We start from the raw sequence: 21,051 nt of genomic DNA on the forward strand, positions 1-21,051 counted from the left end.
TGCAGAGTACATCATGAGAAATGCCAGGCTGGAAGAATCACAAGCCGGAATTAAGATTGCAGGGAGAATCATCAACAACCTCAGATATGCAGACGATACCACCCTAATGGCAGAAAGTGAAGAAGAACTAAAGAGCCTCTTGATGAGGGTGAAAGAGGAGAGTGCGAAAGCTGGCTTGAAACTCAACATAAAAAAAACTAAGATCATGGCATCTGGACCCATCAATTCCTGGCAAATAGAAGGGGTAGAAATGGAAGCAGTAACAGACTTCATTTATTTGGGCTCCAAGATCACCGCAGACGGAGACTGCAGCCATGAAATTAAAAGACGCTTGCTCCTTGGGAGGAAAGCCATGGCAAGCCTAGATAGCATATTAAAAAGCAGAGACGTCACCTTGCCGACAAAGATCCGCATAGTCAAAGCTATGGTTTTTCCAGTAGTAATGTATGGCTGTGAGAGCTGGACCATAAAGAAGGCGGAGCGCCGAAGAATTGATGCCTTTGAACTGTGGTGCTGGAGAAGACTCTTGAGAGTCCCCTGGACTGCTAGGAGGTCAAGCCAGTCAATCTTAAAGGAAATCAACCCTGATTGCTCATTGGAAGGATTGATAATGAAGCTCAAGCTCAGATATTTTGGTCACCTAATGCGAAGAGAGATCTCTTTGGAGAAGACCCTGATGCTGGGAAAGATTGAAGGCAAAAGGAGAAGAGGACGGCAGAGGATGAGATGGTTAGATAGCATCACTGAAGCAATGAGCATGAAACTGAGCAAACTCAGGGAGGCAGTGAAGGACCGGAAGGCCTGGCGCAATATGGTTCATGGGGTCACGAAGAGTCGGACATGACTTAACGACTAAACAACAACAAATGCTGTGTCAGGTCAAAATGAGTCAACCTCTCCTCACTGTCATTCCCAGCTCCCATGCCAGGGCTGAGTTAAAGAAAAGCAATTACAGGGAGTCCCCAAGTTAAAAACGCCCTGTTTACAGACAACCCAGAGTTAAGAACAGAGCTTACTGTAGCAAAATTCAAGTTAAATACACAATAGTTCAAGTTCATTGCACAATATTACTTATACAGTATTATACAATAATACTGTTCCGGCTTACATACAAATTCAACTTAAGGACAGACCTTGGGAATAGAACTCGTTCTTAAACTGGAGACTACCTGTGATGTTATAAAGCTTTAGAAAGAAACCAATTATAAGATGCTTCAAGCCCTTCCTTGAGAGAGCTAGATAACAAAGATGTCCTGGGCAATAATTTACAATATTCACAGGATGCATACACAAAAGATTCCCACACAGTATCTGATTTCAACTCTAAACAGTCACAATTTAAATCTCTGTTAGATAAGCTTCAGAAGCAGGTATTCAGTTCTTTTTCCTCACCAGAGAACAGCTAAGCTTAGTGTCTGTCAAACCTTTGACTTTGTAGGATATCAAGCTTTTATATTTATATATTTCAGATTAAACTTAAAGCTACACTATACAGTTTCAATTCTGTAGTACATACTTTCATTGTTTCTTACCAAGTTTTTGAAGAGTGCCGTCAATTCCTTTGTGAATACAGCAAATTTTAAAAATGCTGTTCCTAAATCTGGATCATCCCTACAGACGCAGTTGCCTCCAAATTTCTCCAAAGCTTGAGTATACTGCTCTTCATTTTCCACATGAGCTTCAAAGAGAACAAAAAGGATGCTAATTCCAGTAACTACCAACAGGTTCTCCACTGAAGAAAAAATGCAAGTATTTACAAATGCACTTGAATACATTCATTTAATTCACGTATTTTTATAGTTTTAAATTTCAAAACAATATGACAGTCTATAGTGTGCAACAGATTTTTTAAAAATAAACTTATCTAAATAGAGAAAAGCAAGAGGATTAGATTGTCACATGTTCAAAAACCCTAAATTGATTCCAGTTAAATAACTCAAAATATAGGGAAAAAAGATCCAGTCCAAAGAGTAAATAATACAGATGGTAAATCATCATCACCATTATCATCATCATCTCTAAATTTATCTCACATTTAATAAATGCAGCTTAGTATACCATGATTATTATGTTCCACATTTCCTCATGAACAGATACAGTCCTCCCTTGTGGGCACTCTAGCATTTATACAAAATTGCAGCCCCATGACCTGCTAACAAACTCTTGTCCATTCATTTCAATGGAACTACATCTGTGTCAGAAAATGAACAAAGAGGCCTGCAAGGTATTTCAGTGCTCCACTCAGTTCCATGAAGCAAGGTCACAAATATCAAATGTTACATGAAAAAGAAAATAACAAATTATTAAAGAGATCAAATACAAATAAGAGAAAGGAAAATCAAAACATGCAAGGATATGAGAAAATAGAGTGCAAGCAGTTAGGATCCTTGGCAATATCTTATATTAGCATTTATAAAATATGATGCGTATTAATGTATACAAACTATGACACTTTACCATCCCCAGATAGTACTGTTACACTGGATAGGGATAGTGGGAGTGCTATACATATTTGAGGAGCACTGAATTGGTAAAGATGTTAGCCATGTTTTTAAACAAGTGTGCTTATTCCAGGCCTCTTTATTTTAAAGAAAAAAACAATGGAAATAGGATCAGATCCCGACTGAGTCCTGTGCTGATATTTTGCTGAAAAGTACATCTGGGAGTTATTTTATATAGGCTCGTAATGATTAGAGACAGGCAATTTCACAGAAATGCTTATCTTCTCAATGACATTTGAAATCATTGGAAGTAGTTTCCAAAGGCCCGTTAAGGCAGTCTTAGACCTAATTATAACCTGTCCTGTTCAACTGTCGCAGAAAACTATGAATAGAAGAAAACAGGAAAACAAGACAGAAAGACAAGAGGAGGAAGAAATACCAAAACCTGTGATACATCCCTAATCCCCCCCAAACCAAGCCTTGAAATTGTACAACATGACATCTGAAATGAACACAAAGCAAGCATTTGCAGCTAACTGCAGATATACTGTACGGGTGGTCTTCGGGTTACAATAGCAATTGGGACTAGAATTACTGTCACTAAGCAATGTGGTTGTGAAGTATGACGTCACATGACTGTGTCACTTAGTGACAGCAATTCCCGCAGTCCTGGTTGCCATCATAACCCGAGGACCACATGGGTTATTAAGCAAGGACTTCACGTGATTGTGAGTTCCAACTTCCTGCTGGTTTCCTCATTGACTTTGCTTGTGGGAAGCCAGCAGGGAGCATCGGTAATCACAATCACGTGACCACGGGGATGCTGCAACAGCTGGAATTCCAAGGGCCAATCATAAGTACCATTCATTCAGCACTATCGTAACTTTTAATGGTTGCTGAATGAATGGTCCTAACCCAAGGACTACCTATATGCTGCTATGGTATACCACTACGTTGGTACCATGTGACTATAACTATGATAAAATTTGCTGCAAGGGCTTTCTGTCCATATCACCATGGCCTCTATAGAACTTTAGGCAATGCAATAATTATCCTACCAACAGGGATATAGGTATCAGTTTTCCTCAACAGTATAGTGGTATTTCTTTAAGGTAGGGGCCTGGCTTAAATATAATTTGCTTTGGTTGTTTGTGGCTTCACAAAAGATGCAAACTCAAACAGTACTTTGCAAACAATGACATATGGTTTAAAGTACTGTATGAACAAAAACAGTTGTAGCCTATTTAGTAACAAACCATGATTTAGCTTGTAAGAACCCAATTTCAACTAGAGATATATAAAATATTTTGACCTTGCCAAAAATGTTTCAAACGTTCAGAATATTCCAATTATTTCAAACGTAAAACAAGACAATTTCAAGGGAGGAACAGTTCCATAGGCCTCCCAGGGGAGTAAGCAGGATCAAATGCTGACATGCACACAATAACGCCACCGCACAAATGATGTAACTTACATACCTGTATCAGGTATCATGATGTGACTGACACAAATTATATAATCATGGTACCTATGCAGTATCATGAGGCACATATAATTATTTTGATGTCACTGTGGCTTATAATAGTTGCCTATAAAATGTTCTAGTAAGGTCAGTCCATATCAAAACATTTCCAGAGAAGTTGGAATATTTGAACAGGACATTTCTTGACAGAAGACTAGACAGACAAATTTCATACGTGTTTAAATTCAACTGTTTCACAGTAATAGTTAATTTGTTATTGTAATTATTGTTAGCAATTACTTATCCTATTTATTTTCAAGTATTTGACCAACTTTATTTTCCAATTATAGCAAGGATAATACTACTGTATATGGATATCCAGTAGCACGTTATAATGGTTCTACAGATATATCATCAGGTATAATACTGAGAACCATACAGAAGGGTTACTTTCAGATCAGTGCAAAGAAAGATTGGGATCACACGCCAACTATGACGTGGTTTGCTTGACCATACTTTGTTACCTAAGCTATAATAGCTGGCTTTTCATAAACTCTAAGACAAAGTTGGTGGCAATGAAATTGGAATCTATTCTTGTGAACGCAAGCTAAAGTAGTCTAGAGTACATTAATCAATTTCAAATTCATGCATGGCCCTCTCCATTCTTCCACCAACGCAGTTTTAATGAGAAGATGAGAAATTTCATTTTCCGTCAGCTATAGTTTATTGATACATCTGAACCATAAAAATGTAAGATATCTTAATTACGTTCCACAGAAGGAAAGGGAATCTACGACTCTCCAGAAGTTGCTAGTAGACTATAATTCCCATCACCCCAGACACTTGGCTGCGCTCCTGGGGCTAATGGGACCTGACATTTGTTGACATCTAGGGCAATAAGTGCCCCACCTTTGGCTCAGAGAAACAAATGAACCTTGTAAGTCACAGTTTGAAATGCATTTGTCTTCCTAATGCAAGATGGGAAACCTTTTCAGCCCTATGGCCACATTTCCTGTTACAACAGATGTGTGTATACACACATACAACTCATCCCCTCCTTTCAGCAATCTTGCTGCAGACAGTTACTTCTGCACTACCTTTAGCTACAGAGAAACAATAGGGTAGGGACCTTGCTTCTCCTGTTTTATCTACAGCACGAAAGCAGCAAGCTATTCTGCTACCAGATGCAGCCTGAACTGCATGATGAAAAAATTGCACAGGATCCTGGGACACTAACTGAGGGCCACAGATTGATTGTGGACTATTCCCTAAATAACTATTCCCTAAATAACTATTCCCTAAATAACTAGGTTCAGTCATAACCAATGTTACCTCTGATTTCTGACATGCTGTGTACAGGGGAAAAAAAAAGTTTTGTGTAGCTTTTCCCAAACCAAGTACAAATTTGTGGACCACAAGATGAGTACATGAGCAAACTGCAAATACATGTAATGGCGATATGTTACAATGTTTACATATTTCTTAATTAAAGTATAGAAGCTAGAAAGTATAATAGCATGTCACATACATGCTTAAAAGTTGTGCCTTTAAGTCATTTTTGACTCCTGGGGACTGCCCCCTGTAGTTTTCTTGGCAGCATTTTCCAGAACTGGTGAGCCATTTCCTTCTTCCCAAGGCTGAGAGAAGTGCCTGGCCCAAGGTCATGCACCTGGCTTCAAGCCTAAGGCAGGACTACAGCACACAGTCTCCTGCCTTCTAACTTGGCGCCTTTAATCACTACACCAAATTGGCTCTACACATATTAACTTAGAAATTATAATATAAACTCAACATAATATAATATAAACTCATCTTTTTTCTGGAATTTGATATTGTAATGAAAGAAAAATAAAATAAAAAGGCATTATACAAAAAGCATTTAGGCAGCCCCTCTTTCATGTTTTCCTATTCTTTCCTTTTTCTCTGGATGTATTCCAAACTTACTTAAACTTAATAATTATTCACCATTAAATTAAATTAATTATTATTAAATAATTATTATTATTCAATTATTATTAATCCAAAATTAAATTTTTTATAAAGTTAACAGAGATCATGGACCTTCTGCAGCCCCAAACTCAACAGATTTTTATTCAACTTTTTTGGGAGGGAGGAGGGAAATGAATTCAACTTTCTTTGGAGGGAAGAGGGAAATTAAAACCTTTTTTGAGGGGGGGAGGGAATGAAAACTTCTTTGGAGAGAAGGAGAAAGCAATAAACCTTTTTTGAAAGGAGAAGGGAAATGAATCAAATCTTTTTAGTGGGAAATGCTCCTTCATGCCAGGGGGCTCTAGGGTCCAGAACAGGTCAGCTACAACTGCAAGGCTAGAAAAGGACTGCCTGCTTGTTGTCCTGGGCAAAAAACCCATGACCCATGCCACAGACTGAGCGGGAGCTCATGAGGCAGAGGTGAACTTGCGAGTCCAGAGTTTTATGGTGATGGGTGATGATGATGATGATGATTTCCTTTTGCATGTGCTTGACTTTTCCTGAGTTGTGTATGCGTGTGCATGCCTTACAGGGAACATAGTAACGCTATAAACAGTGGCTATTCAAAAACAGAAGTGAAAATCTCATTGGGGGAGGTCTGCTTATGAACCAACTGATCACATAATGAGGAATCAAGATTTATTCCTGCATCTGAATAAAACAATTCCTATCTTTCCTCACTCCAGAATTATTCTCTTCCCTATCAATATTAACTATGGTTTCATCTTACTAACTATTAAAGCAAAAATTACTCTTAAAAATCTATGTTCGACCATATTTTCGATTTCTGACTTAAAAGGGAAGTGTAGCTTTTGTTAAATTTAGTTAACTTCAATTAACATTTAACAAGAAATCATTAGCACCAGGAAGGAAAAGGGTCTCAAAAGAAGGAATGAGCACTCCTTTGTAACTATCGTTGACCTGACCAGAATCTGCATCATGTCTATATATGGCATATTGTCTATGGCTTTTTCTTAGATGGTAACCAGTGAATATTTGATAAGCACTGTATATTTCAATGTGTATTTTAGAAATATAGACCATCAATAAGCAAACTTTACATACCCAAACCAGAAACATTTATGGCTTTTACAGATTTCTTCATCTTATAAAGAACAGTTCGGTCAACATCCAGGGCCTAAAAATGAAAGCAAAAAAGGTCAGGTAATATTTATTAATTATGTAAACTCAGCAGCATACAAAGCAATATACTGGTCCAAACTACTTGACTACTGAAAATGCTATATATTGTTTTAATAGAAAATTTTCTACTATTTTATTATTATCTTCAGAAAAAAACGATGTAGCAACCTCAGTGTCTTCAGCCTACAAAGAAAATACTTGATTGTTAATATTAGCTTATTGTCAACAATTTAATTAGTATTCATATATTACTGAATTAGGATTGAAATTTCCAATAAAACATGGGCTTCCGTGCTGCTGACAGAGAGTATTAAGTCACTGTTTTAAGAGCAGCACTAATGACTGTGTTTCATTCGATTTACGTATTCAGGGGATATTTTTAATTAGCACACCTGACCATGTTAATTTGTTGTCTGCTGTGATCCAAGTAGCCTGAGGCAGCTTTCAGCAATGCAGGGTTTTTCACTAATAACATCCAAATGATACTCACAAGCTTCCAAGAGCATCTTGAATGCCCTCTTGAAGAAATTAAACGATGCTGTAATGATCATGCCACCATGCATGGATAGCGAAATAGAACAAGCCCACATTAGGTACAGAGAAGAAAATCCATTGCAAGACGCCACTTAAAACAGAGAGGAATCATGCGCACCTTCTGGAAAACTGACATGCTAAATGCACAATGTGCTATACACACAAAATACTAAATATCCAGTAGACTACAAACAATGCCAATGTGAAGTTCACAAAAGGGGTTTAGACTGTTGTCAAGGAAGACAGTAGCCTAGATAGCCTAGGTGGCATTCTATTTTCTTTATCTCAAATTCAGAGTAATTTATGAAAAATCAAGTTGCTCATTAACTATGAAAGATACTACCAGTGAGCTGCTCCAACATAAAATTTTGCATGACTTCTATTATTTAAATAGTTATCAGAAACCTCTCAAAAACTACGATCCTAGCAAGAATATATTACTTACAAATTAAAAAAAATAAAACATTTACAGTCTAACATTACAAAACTCAAAATATTGCAGGAAACAATGCATGTAACTGTGCATGAGCCCAATAATTTAATATTCAACATAAAGCAATCTACCAATGTTATTCTCAACATTTACCCTGTTTAACAAGATTTGTGTCATACAGTCACAAATGACAACACTGTACATGCTTTTTTATTTTACCCAGGATGTGCTAAGCATTTAAATCATGCCCAAACCCTGCTGGTTATGTTATTTCAGTATCTTGAGTAAATTATTCATTACAAAACAGGATGAAACAAACAAAAGCAATAAAATAACAAAACCCTGGAGTTTTCAACAAAGCCATCATGGCCGCTTTGTAAAGCATGCCTTATGTTTTTGGGTATCGGTTTTTAGTAATTTCTCTTAATACATTTTAAAAAATAATAGTTTCAGCGGAATTCTTTGTTTGTGGTGCCATTAAGGTAATTGAGTGGTTAATAAGATCAGCTTTTACAAGTCTTAATGGGCCTTGCTGTTTGTGTTTCTCTGCTCTTGTGTGAAAAGCACTCCTTTTTAATGCTTTCTACGGTCCTCTTCTATCAGTTTCAAGGAAGCGCATGCATTTGTCTCAAGCTTAATTTTGTAACCATATGGATACTTTAGCATATTCATAAACAGATACTAAATGCTTTCAATTTAATATTCTTCTCAATTCACTTTTTGCTTTCTACCAAGTGTCAATGAAACTTAGAATGTCAGAAATCATTATATATTCTGGCACTAATCTCTGCTCACCAATGTGTTTATTTAAGGTTCACCACAACTCTTGATCTGGGAAGAAGATAAAATAGCATTGTTTTGTACGTGTGTGTATTTCTGAGTGCCCAAATGTCACATCAAGCTTTACTATGAGATACAGAATCTGCATTTTTTACAAAATGAAAATAAGACTATCTACATCTGTTTTAAGCAGATTGGTTATACTTCCTGGTCATATAACTATGAAGCATTTTAAAACTAAAAAGACAGCATTTCAATTTTGTGCAAACAACACTTTAGTATCCTTCCCTGCCTGTCACAAAATAGTATTTTTAACTCATTTTAAGTCTAATTTATAAAAAGTTTGAGCAGAATGGCTGTAGACCTACACAACCTATAAACTGCAAGTATTGTGCATCCTACTGAATTTAGAAAGACTTCCACTGAAACTGTCATCACCGTTATTACAATTGTTGACTAGAAATAAAAGGCACGCTAATTTTATTTACCCTACAAAGTAAAGTCCAGTATAGATCAACATGCCCTCACTTGACATATATAGCATGCTCTAGTACAAAATTTGTTTCTATGTAGATTGACAGGTTAACTGATCTACAGCAGGTCATATTTGAAGCTTTCCATTTATCTAACCTTAGAAAAGCTCAAGATCTTTAGATTGAATGTTACTCATTATTGCAAACAATTAATGGCAACCCAATCATTCTTAAATCAACGATCAACACTAGGAAAATCAAGCTTTTTAAAAAAAAATCACATTGCAGTTTTTAATCAAACCCAGTACCAAAATTCAAATCTAGTTACATGCTAATGACATAATTCAATCCCACCCACTATGAACTCACAGATATATGAGAACATACACCTTACTTTACTACCCAGTTAGCACCCCATTTTCCCAGAGATGTGGGAATGGAGATTTCTCATTGAAAGAGCATTAAGAAATATCCATTCCAGTCACACTGGTATCTTGAAAATGCAATACTACCATTAAAAGTGAGTGCGCCTTAGAAAATATAATTTTTCAGAATATTAAATTCTTTACTATAAATATGGTAGTCTGGAAGCAATAATACGGTAGGACTGAACATGTTCAAAAAAGCACCACAGGCATTTGGGTCATAAATGGTAGTGTAAATAAAAGCCAGACATCCTAAAAACATGAATGTCTCAAAGGTCTTTAAAGAAACCAAAACATTCTCCAGGATATCTATCAATCAGAAAACTGTTGCTCCAGCGTTCAGTAAACTAGAAGGCAAAAATTCTTAATCAAAGAGCAATGGAATTGAATATATTCAACTATACAATCTGGACAAATTGTTATAATAGGTTGATAGGCCTGAATTTTGGCAACCTACTTAGATTGAAAAAGAGTCTTCACCCACTAATTCAACCCTTCCTAAATTTGTGCCCTATTATGAGTTTATCCTTGGCCATGGGGGGGGGGGTATATTTCGAGGGTTTGTTTTTAATTTGTAAGCCACCCAGAGTCACTTGTGTAAGATGGGTGAGTGTGTGTGTATATATGCATTGAGACTGCATCTTCCAGATTTCCTAGTCAGCATGGTCTTTGGCTTTTAGCCATACTTCCTAGAAATACTAGGAGTTAGTCTCAACACATCTGAAAACACACAGTTGGGGAAACCCATCTGAAGGAATGAGACAGGAGATAACATGGAATGACCATCTATAACAAAGATGTATTGTATTTTAGAATGGCTCCCTGAGATTTTTCCAAACTTAATTGATGAGGAAAAAGCTTTAATACATCCATTTTTACATTTCCTAAATGAATACAAATAGATTACATTGGTGAATCACAAGATGGAGCTACTGAAGAAATATGGTTCATCAGTTGCGCTAGGAAACTATAAAACACATAAAAAATGCCCATCAAACTGTTCCATCTCTCCTGTCATACAGACCATACACGACACAACTGACCTGATGATCTCCTTCCCAGTCAATTCACCCATCTAAACATGGGCTGGGTTGGTCAACAGCAATATTTTTAGTTCTCTGAACAACCACAGTGGATGATTGTTCCCTGTCCCTTTCCTCACTTCTTGCCTTTTTATTGTTTGTCTCTTAGGAGTAGGAAAAAAACTAAAAATCAATGGTATGACAGAGTCAGAATCACTATGGACAAACTCAGAGGAGATTCAGCCACCTGCACCAGTTCTGTCCCTTTTTCATTGCTTGCATGACCATGGGGAGATATAACCTAAGGAAACCGGAGACAGAGTACCTAGATAAGCTCTATTTTTACAGGTGCTCTTAGACTTCATCTTGATCATGGTCACTGAAAGTGACAGCTAGCCATCAGATAATTAACATGCCAGTGGAGGACCAGGTCTGTGGATCCATTCTCTACTAACTACTGTGGTGTTAGTTTCTGTGAAACATTTCAAACAAATCTAGAAAATAATCATTAAACTACAGTAAACCAGACAGACTGACATATGCAGGTGTAGTAGGTTATTTCTAGCTGCCAATTTAAGTACAACAATACTCCTGTAAGCTGTTCTGGTTAATTAGCCATAATTAGAAGTTATAGTCTCCACAGTAACCTTAGCTCTGACAAAGATGTTTTAAGTTATAGACCGAACAGCTATTCCAGTGTAAAAGCCTTGAATTTCAAACTCAATAGTAATAAGCACAACATATAATCCATAAATTGTTCATTCCAGACAAGAAATTTAGAGTTACAATGTCATTTGCCACCAAATTAAATTGGATATCTGAACAGATATTCAGGAGACTGTATTATTATTTTGAGTATGACAAAGGCAAACCTAATTTCTATGCTTTCTAGCCTACAGAATTCTTACCTCCACATTCACAACTCTTGTTTTATCTAAAAAAGAAAGCATTTTTCATGAGAAAAAATACCTTCAATCCATAATCAAGTAATACCTTTATAAAGACTAACCAAAATAACAAAACAAGTATGCATTTTTTTTCCCCACAGGCAACCAGGCAGCACTTATGTGGTTCCCCTCCCTCAGGTATAGGAAAGTATCTTCACACCTTACATGCACGGGTGAGAGGTGGGAAGTTTCAAAGGACACAATGAAAGCTTTATGCTTTGCAGATTCTTCTGACCTGCTCAGGCTAGTTAGATTATTTGCAATTGCAAGGACAGAGGCACTGTTGTAAAATACAGTCTGAATTCAAAGGAAGTACAGTTCTTACCAGTAGTGAAAGCTGACCTGCAAGGCAGTGTTCATCTTCCAGTTTCTGAGCAACCTTTGTGTCAGGGATTAGATAAAACAAAAGGTAGCTACAACTCCAACACAACATACCAGAGGCTGGGCTATCATGGAGAATTGTTCCAATGCCAGACTGCTCTAAGACAGGACCTTAAATACAACCAGCTCTAAGTTTCTTTATGAGGTTGAACACCGCTGGAATTGACTGACTCCCAGCTCCAGCCTGCTCCCAAGTAGCCTTGCCTGTACCAGATGATTCTCTGTGCAGGTCACTATTCTTCTTCCTCCCTGCTTTCTGACTTGTCACATGGAGATGGCAGTACAGTGGTACCTCGGGATACGAACTTAATCCGTTCCATGACTCTGGTTGCAAGTCGAGTTGGTCTCAAGTCGAGGTAAAGTTTCCCATAGGGTTCAATGTAAATCCGGTTAATCCGTTCCGCCCTCTGAATTTGGTCGCAACCCGAGGCAATTTTCTCTTCAGAGCCTGACTCCCGCCAAGCCTGCTCTGCATTATCTTTGGAGCCATGCTAACACGCACACCAAAAACCTTCGCAAAACACCGCAAAACACACCACAAGCCTCACTGAACGTCTCCTAGCTACCGCGACCTCGCCCACAGGAAGCCGCGACCGTGTGGCAGCAGGGAAAATGGCCGCAGATCCGGTTCGTAAGTAGAGGCAAGTTTGTATCCTGAGGTAAAATTTTCCTGCCGAAGCTGGTCGTAACCCGAAATGTTCGTTAGTAGAGGCATTCGTATCCCGAGGTACCACTGTATTCTTGTAGACTAAGAGAATGGGTGATCTGAATCACAAGAGCTAAGAACAACTGGATCTTGATGCCATCTCCTCTTACTAGGAGGAGATAGCATCTCCTAGGGCCTTAACTCTCTGTGTCTGATTCCCTCAATCCTTCTTCTCATATGAAGAATACTCTTTGGCCATGGACTTGATCCTGTTTCTCACCAATTAGTGTTGAAATTCCATATACAAGCAAGTATAAATCAACCATAGCCTGCTACTGACTACACACTGCTCCCTATGTGAGCAATATTTTAATAGTAACAGCTCTAAACATCCAGGACAAATCTGACAATAGTTTCTCCACATATATTCTTTTTCGTCATCAATCTACAGCCTCCATATTTTACTGATTTCCTGCTCTCTTCCACCAGGTAGCAATGACATCTGAAACCCTGTACAGTGTAAGATTTAAGACATAAAAGTCCAATTCTTCATTGCTATCCTGAGATTAAGGGCAAGCAAAGTAACCATATTGCTCACCTTGACTATTAAGGGTATTTATTGCTTCAAAATGTGCAAATGTTCTCAGTCTAAGCAAGCAGAAAATAGAAGTTGGACAGGGAATGCCATATATGTAAAAAGTAAGTTTGTTACTCATTTCTAAATACTTTTCATGACAAGCTATCTTCATTGGTGGCTTTATAAGGTTTAATAAGAATTACTTGAACAGTATGAAAAAATTGCAAACCGACTGAAATTTACAAAATCATTGTTGATAATCATTTTACTGGAGGAACCTGACAGAAATTTACTTTATTTCCATGGACTAGCCAAATGGATTTGAAGGGGAAAAGAGTTAAAAATGTTTTATTTAGTCCAAGAAGCACCATCTTTAATAAGTATAAAAGTTAATTTTACTTGTAGCATGCCTCAGAATGAGAGCAAAATCTACAAAAGAAAGGCGGACTGCCTACACAGCTCTTTAGCCACATAATTGATTAGGACTGTCTTCTGATTCAGAATCTGTGGTCAGGTCAAGAACAACAGAGATAACCAACTAAGTTATCTGATGACTTAAACCTCAGATGTTGCTCCTAATCCTAAATCTAACCCAGAAAAATATATTTCAAGCTTTGTTTTTTTCCCTCTACTATTGGTTATATATGGTATTCTCATCCTATTTTTTGTCTTGAGAACTAAGTGTCCAATTCACAAATTTTTCTCTGACAAGAGTCTTATATTGCTATACCTTATCAAAAAGAAAAGGGAAATGCTAGAAAGCTACAAGAGTTGGAAAGCAGCAATTGATTAAGGGAAATTTCCACCTGGCAATTATATTAAGAGGAAGAAAAAAACAAAAAACACAGTATGGATGTGCAAACTGTTCTGCACACAAATCATTCCATACGTGGAACAGCTGCTTTCGAAAGGTCCATGGCTGAACTGAAACATATGTGTTTTGGATTTTAGGGTCTGTGCCTGGAATGAAATATGGCTATCTTATTCCAGGCACAGACCGAAATACATTTGTTCTGAGCACAATTAATGGGGGAAGAGAAGGAAAGTCAAGCACGTTGGCAGCTGAGGGGAGGGAGGGAAGAGAAGGCACTGGGAAAATCAGAGGAGAAGAAGTCTGGTCCGATCTAATGGATTATGTGAGGCTGGAAGGGTGCTGACATCATCACAGAAAGGAACAGTTGCACAGGCTAGTATGATGGCACCTGCCGAGGAGAGAGGAAAGAGAAAGTGCTGGGAAGAGCAGGGTGGGAGTAAGTGGGCTGCTGGGATAAGCCACACTGGGACATTGGTTATGGGGAGGGAAGGCCTTGGGACTATCATGGGGGAGGTGGGCCAGTGAAATTACTGCACTGGGACCTCCTGAAAGGAGAGAACAGGTAATGAGTACCAGTTTTCCCTACTCACTTTGTGAATTACTCTGGGTTTCCTCTTAATTTTGTTTCAAACTTGGTTTTGTTTCTGCCAAACTCCAGCTGATCTGAAATGGTTTGGCATAACTTCCAGAGCACAATGATTTGTTCAAAGTTCAAAAACAAAAGATTTTTCTATTTCATGTATACCCCTGCCACACAGAATAGCAAATCAGGTCACTGGCTATCTAGTCTACACTGAACAGCAACAGCTTTACAAGGATTCAGTTGAGGAACTTCCCAGCCTGACACCAGGAATTGAACTTAAAATGTTTAGAAAGTAAAGCATGTACTTTACCACTGAGCTAAGATGGTTTTTGGCAGCTGAGAATGATGGCAACAGACAATGTTAGATAAAGTCATTTGTAAAAGGACTGAAATTTTAACAGACTGCAGTTGAAAATTATTTGCACTATCAACAGTTGTCCTGTATCATAAAGCAACATTTCTGAAAACATTTCTTGAATTTTGAGAAAATCAGAATTGTTATAAAACAACTTCATAATAACTTGGAGAGTATTTCAAACTATTACTATATTGTTTCAGGAAATCCACTGCACTGAATATAATTTTCAATATTAATTATCATCATCATCATACATACCTAGAAACCCATAATGCTATTCTCTTTCAAGTAAGCAACATTATGCAAAACACAGAAAGGGAGTAAGAACTAATAAATAAATAATAAAGCCAAATAAATTAAAAGCATGAATTAAAAAAAAAAGCTGAAGGAAATATTTCGTAAATCTAGTTTACACTAACACCATTTATCATACCTCTCCATATTTTTTTAGATCATCCTTGCTTCTATCACATCCATACAATGTGCAATGTTTTCATGAACTGCTGAAAACCAGCTGTACAGGCAGTCCCCAGGTTAAGAATGAGTATTCCTAAGTCTGTCTTTAACTCAAATTTGTATGTAAGTCAGAACTCATACTTACTGAAAACCACTGAAAACAGGCTGTATATTAAAAATGCGCAGCTTCAGCAGTTCATGAAAATATTGCGCGGCTTCAGCAGTTTGTCAGCTTGATGAAGGAGAACGCCATCCACCATCTTCAGTAATAAGCAGCCTGTTTGTAAGTATGAGTTGTCCATAAGTTGGATGTTCTTAATCCAGGGACTGCCTGTACTAGAACAGTTTATTGTTCTAGTTTTTTTTTGCTGTTGAATACTTTCCCTGACAAACACAACTACCTTGATCTTTGATACATTAGTTTTCAGATCCATATCCCTTGTTGCATCATACAATCAATTTAACATGAGCTGCAAATTATTCACATTGCCAACTAGCACACCTCTAATACCACATCTATTCTTTATCCATATATCCATTAATACATTCTTGTCTTACTTCCTGCCATTCATCAAGCACTCCATTTGTTTTCATGCATGCTTAACTTCCATCATATACCACTCTTACTACATTCAGCAACCAATCTTCAACAATATACAGGTAGCACTCAGGTTACAACCCTAACTGGGACCAGAATTTCCACTGAAGACGACAATGAAGGTCAGCTTGGCCTGGTGGGAAGCAGGGGCAGTAGTGGGTAGGCAGCAGAATACAGCAACCTCTTCATCTTGGCCATGCTGCGCAGCGTGGCCAAAAGGGCAGAGATGGGGGGGAATAGGTGGGTGGGGGGAGTTGAAGCAGAGGTAGTTCACACAGGGCAGGAGAATGTGACTGCAGGATGCTGTGACGGCTGTATATGCAGGCCAGTGACCAAGTGCCTGAATTTTAATCATGTGACCAAAGGGACATTGCGACAGTTTTTAATGCAAAGACTGGTCGTAAGTCCATTTTTTCAGCGCCGTCAAAACTCTGAACAGTTGCCAGATGAATGGGCATAACCCAAGGACTACCTGTAGTGAAGTCGAAGCAAAATGTTCCATAATTCAAGCCTATTCACTTTAACATACATTTTATCAAAATCAATGAAATATAATAAAGTCGTTCACATGCCTGTACTTCTCAATGACCTGAAGACCAAAAATCCAGCCAGTACACTTTCTGCCTGATATAAAGCAGCACTGCACTTCCCAAATTTGATTACTGTCATATCTCATACCTTTTCAGTCAGAATTCTGCCAAGAACTTTCTCAGAAACATCTAATGATCTAACCCTCCCCCTCTACAATTTTGCATTCACTCTTGCTTCCTTTCCCTTTACATAAGGAAACAACAATGGTATGGCATTCTTCCAACTGCCAGGTATACTTATCACACAAAAATTAAATAAGACATACAGGCACTCCGTAAGTAAACCATTTCCATATTTTCACATTTCTCCTTTAACACTATCTACACCTTATCATTTTTCAACATTCTCATAGCATTTATGACTTTCATCAACTAACATAGCATTTGTTTCTATTCCATTCTTCAAAATATCACTATTGGTCCCATTCCATTCTTCAAAATATCACTATCATTTCCATATAAATCTCTAAAATATTACTACTTCCTCACTTCAGTTTCATCCAAAGTAATTTCATCACTCTTACTTTAATGCAATTTACTCTGTTGGAGGTTCTTTGTTTAGCCCTCTCCACCCACTTCAAAAACAATATTTTATTTCTATCAAAATCACTCTACATTTTCTCTGCCTTTTTAAATCTTAGCTGTTCCTTGCTCTTTTGGACTACATTCTTTGCAACTTTTCCTCATCATACACTTTATACAACATTTTTCTCTCAATCTCGTTTTTTTTCCAGCACTCTCATATCTGCATTTTTTAAAATCTATAGCTTTTTCACTCTGTTCCACGCAGCTTTCACATCCTCTTTCCTTATGTCCACTTTCCATTCATTCTGTTGGAAAATTAATCTAGCTATCTTCTACTTACATACTTTTTCATATAGGACTCACACTTTCTCTTCCTGCAGTTGCTGTTCTTTCACTCTAGTTTCTTCCACTTTTTTTTATATCAATTTTTTCTCAAGATCTACTCTTGACACCACCAAAAAAGAAATCATTCAGCACTGTGGATCATGTATTATTTATTTATTTATTTAGAAGATTTATATAGCACCCCAAATTGCATAATTGTGACATAAGGCGGTATGTATCAAATAAAAACTAAACAAAAAACAATAATTAGAGGTAACCATAAAAAATAAAATAAACCAAAATCCACACCCAACATATAAAACAACGTATTCCTGGAGGGTCAACTAGACATGCACTCCCAGAAGATGCGCTCATCTATTGTCCTGGTCCAATACCTAGGGGAAAAGTAGGATTTTGGTGCTTTCTAGAAGGCTAACAGGTTTATCCTTTTATCCTCTCAATATTTAATCATAAACAATCAAATCAATCATGCTTTTAGAGTTATATTCATTTCTTTGCTGTGAATAAACCAAGTATTTGAAACAAACCTTTTTTAAAGCAGATATTCACCAGTCACTATTCTCATTCATTCCTGAATTTCTGAATAGCTCAATCGCTTTTTCTGTACTTTCCTATCATTTCACATTACAGAGTATTTTCCCCTGGATTGCATTCCCCTAGAATTTATATCTGTGTCTTCCATTATCACTATTCACTGGAGTGAATATGCTATCCTAATATCATTAACCTGCGGGTTTCTGTTTTCTTTTCTTTCTTTTTTTAATAATTTTTATTAAATAAGTTTTCAACAGAATAAAAACAGTACACATTTTGAATTGAAGAGAATAGGGAAAAGTAATAAGTGAAAAAGAAATAAAGAGAAAGAGAAAGAGAAAGAGAAAGAGAAAGAGAAAGAGAAAGAGAAAGAGAAAGAGAAAGAAAAGGTAATTAAAATGTAGCTTCCAATTTTCTTAACAGTAGTTATAAGTACATTTATATTTTACCCTCTCTAAGGTTACATCAAAATTTCCTTCTTTCCATAATCTACCCTAATAATCAAATCCATAAATCACCAGTTCATTTTTTTCTTTGTTCAGTAAAAACCCCATAAGGGGTTTCCAGTCACTAATAAATGTAGTTGTTGATCTTTCTCTGAGCAAACAAATTAATTTTGCCATCTCTACCCATTCTGTCATCTTCACCAACCATTCCTCTGTTGTGGGTATTTCAGTCTTTCCATTTTTGCACACATAATAGTCTCACAGCAATGAACTAACCTGTGGATTTCTATTTTCATACACATAACCTACGTGACACTAAGTCATATTTCTGATATACATTTTAGCTCTTTCATTCTTAATTCAACAATCACTGAATTTCAGGAATTGTTCAAATCTTACTCTACACTTTGTAAGCCACCAATGAATGTAACTCATACATTCATCAATCCAACTGAACAAGATCACAACTCCATCATTCAGATCTATTACATCCTTCCCCTTTCTATTAGTTTGACAGACATCCAACATACTATTGTCATTTCATTCATTAACTTAAATTTATTCCTCTTACATTCCAAGTAGTAATCTTCTATATGACATTCACATGACCTCCACTGGCCATCATAGCTACGGTCAACTGAGGCTTTCATATAATGCTTTTTAATAATATGGAAACAAATTTATCTTACTGCAAAGGAGAGATGAACTAAAGATTTTTGCTTTTGAACATTATCTTCCATTACTAAAGAGGTCAGTCCCATACAAATTAAAAGGGATTTGAAAACTCTAATTGGAGTTGTCTTTTGTGTACTATGAATCTTCATGTTCATGAAATAAAGTTATATCAAATAATAGTTTGGTAGTATTCTATATTGTAATTCAGGGAAGAGAACCAAAAGATTGATGTACACATTGTAATGAAATGTTCAGTCTTCCGCTTTTGTTCAAATAATAATCCTGTCTGACTGATAGGGATTAAAATGATTAGTGAATGTATGCTGCTTCCTATTCTTCAAAATAGATTTCACTAGAGCTATTCAAAGAAAACAAAAAATCCCTCAAAACAGCCAACAGTTTTCATGGAAAATGAATCACTGCAAATAACGCTTAATAAAGTTCACTTTGCTTTCATGCTCCCATAACCTATGTTCTGATTTGGTGAGGGGGAGGGGGGTTGCTATAAGGCCAGATATGAACACTGAAGATGCAGCTGTAAGAACTGACATTAAAGAAACATGATTGCATAGAAGAAGACACATAACATTTGCACAAATGCACTAGAAAATTTTAGGAAAATTTCTTATTCATCCATTAAAAACTGTACCCTAACCCTTCCAAAATACCAATGAATACACTTTCAACTATGATGCTGTATTACATATCTCTAGCTCATCTTGTAAATTAGAGATTTCCCAAGCCAATTCCTACCCACAGCTTATTAATTTTTAATACAGCTTTCTAGCCAAATAAATGAACTCTGCTGTTTAATAATGACATCATATCAAATAAGTAGATGCAAACCCTATCTACCCTGTCTCGCTATTATTAACAGCATCCTACCAAATCACTTCAGATTAGACAATGGGTCAGTGACAGAACACATAGCTCCACCAGCAATGAGTTCTGTTACAGCATTCATTTTGGGCAGTTTGCAATGATGCATAGGCTACAATCAGCTGAAGGGCACTATAACTATTTATCTATTTTTCTTTGCTGCACGGGAGTTAATTCCTTAACAAAACATAGGGAGGGATTAAACTTCTGCAAACCAAAGCAAGTGGTGAAGAAAGACAGACTACTTTCATATATAACACTAGCTAGGATTTTTAAACAACCATTTGTTGAACAAGATATCACAGCCTGGTTTGCACATGCTACACTATCAGTTGACTGGTTGGTTTGACATGTGTGAACCATTCACAGTAACAGAAGTGGGATGTAAGCCTACAGAAATAGCTTCATTTTCAAACTGAAGTGGGTTGTGGAGGAGAAGCTTTTTTAATGTAAAAACAGCATCTTGATCACCCATCTGTTTTGGAAAACTATCAATATACTAAAAATATTTATGAATATGGCAGTTGTGTTTAAAGTCAGCATGAAATTGACTTTTGAATATAATCTACCGTAGTTTATTGTGAGCAGACATATTACTATGCCAAATCATAGTTGAAACTGCAAGCCTGCCATATATACTACTACTATAAACTGTACTCTAAATTGTTCATGTTACCCTTGTCATTAGATAGCATGTTATACCATCGTTACATACAATTCCTAGCAATTAAAATAGCTCACACTTTTATACTTGCCCCTAAGTTAAGTAACTATAACTGATCCTGAAGAACTTGTACCAATGCAAAACAATCCTGAACTTGCATATAACACCATATTGTAACCTTTTAAGAAATAAAAGTATTAGAAGCAAATTCTTACGTACAAAGTCTGATACTAGCCAGGTTTCTGTGCCATTCTAAACCAGTTTGTTTGAGCTAACATTTACTAAGGAATCTCAAGACCATGTGGAGAAATCTGGAGCGTGTAAGGGCTGC

The 21,051-nt window shown here is 36.9% G+C and overlaps 1 protein-coding gene across 6 annotated transcripts in view; it reads right to left on the reverse strand.

Annotated features, from left to right (window-relative positions):
* The window catches only part of ASAP2 (ArfGAP with SH3 domain, ankyrin repeat and PH domain 2), a 111,617-nt gene that overhangs the window by 82,894 nt on the left and 7,672 nt on the right, over positions 1 to 21,051 (reverse strand). For all 6 annotated transcript variants that reach the window (XM_088136410.1, XM_088136407.1, XM_088136394.1 and 3 more), the window contains 2 exons: positions 6,958 to 7,030; positions 1,533 to 1,678 (listed from right to left, as the gene is read on the reverse strand). In XM_088136410.1, the coding sequence (XP_087992536.1) occupies positions 1,533 to 1,678; positions 6,958 to 7,030 (219 nt within the window). The remainder of the gene's footprint in view (positions 1 to 1,532; positions 1,679 to 6,957; positions 7,031 to 21,051) is intronic.

Source organism: Python bivittatus, unplaced genomic scaffold (genome assembly GCF_059951505.1).
Source record: "Python bivittatus isolate LINGU-HERP-01145 unplaced genomic scaffold, Pbiv_v1 ctg000020_np1212, whole genome shotgun sequence".
Lineage (NCBI taxonomy): Eukaryota > Metazoa > Chordata > Lepidosauria > Squamata > Pythonidae > Python > Python bivittatus.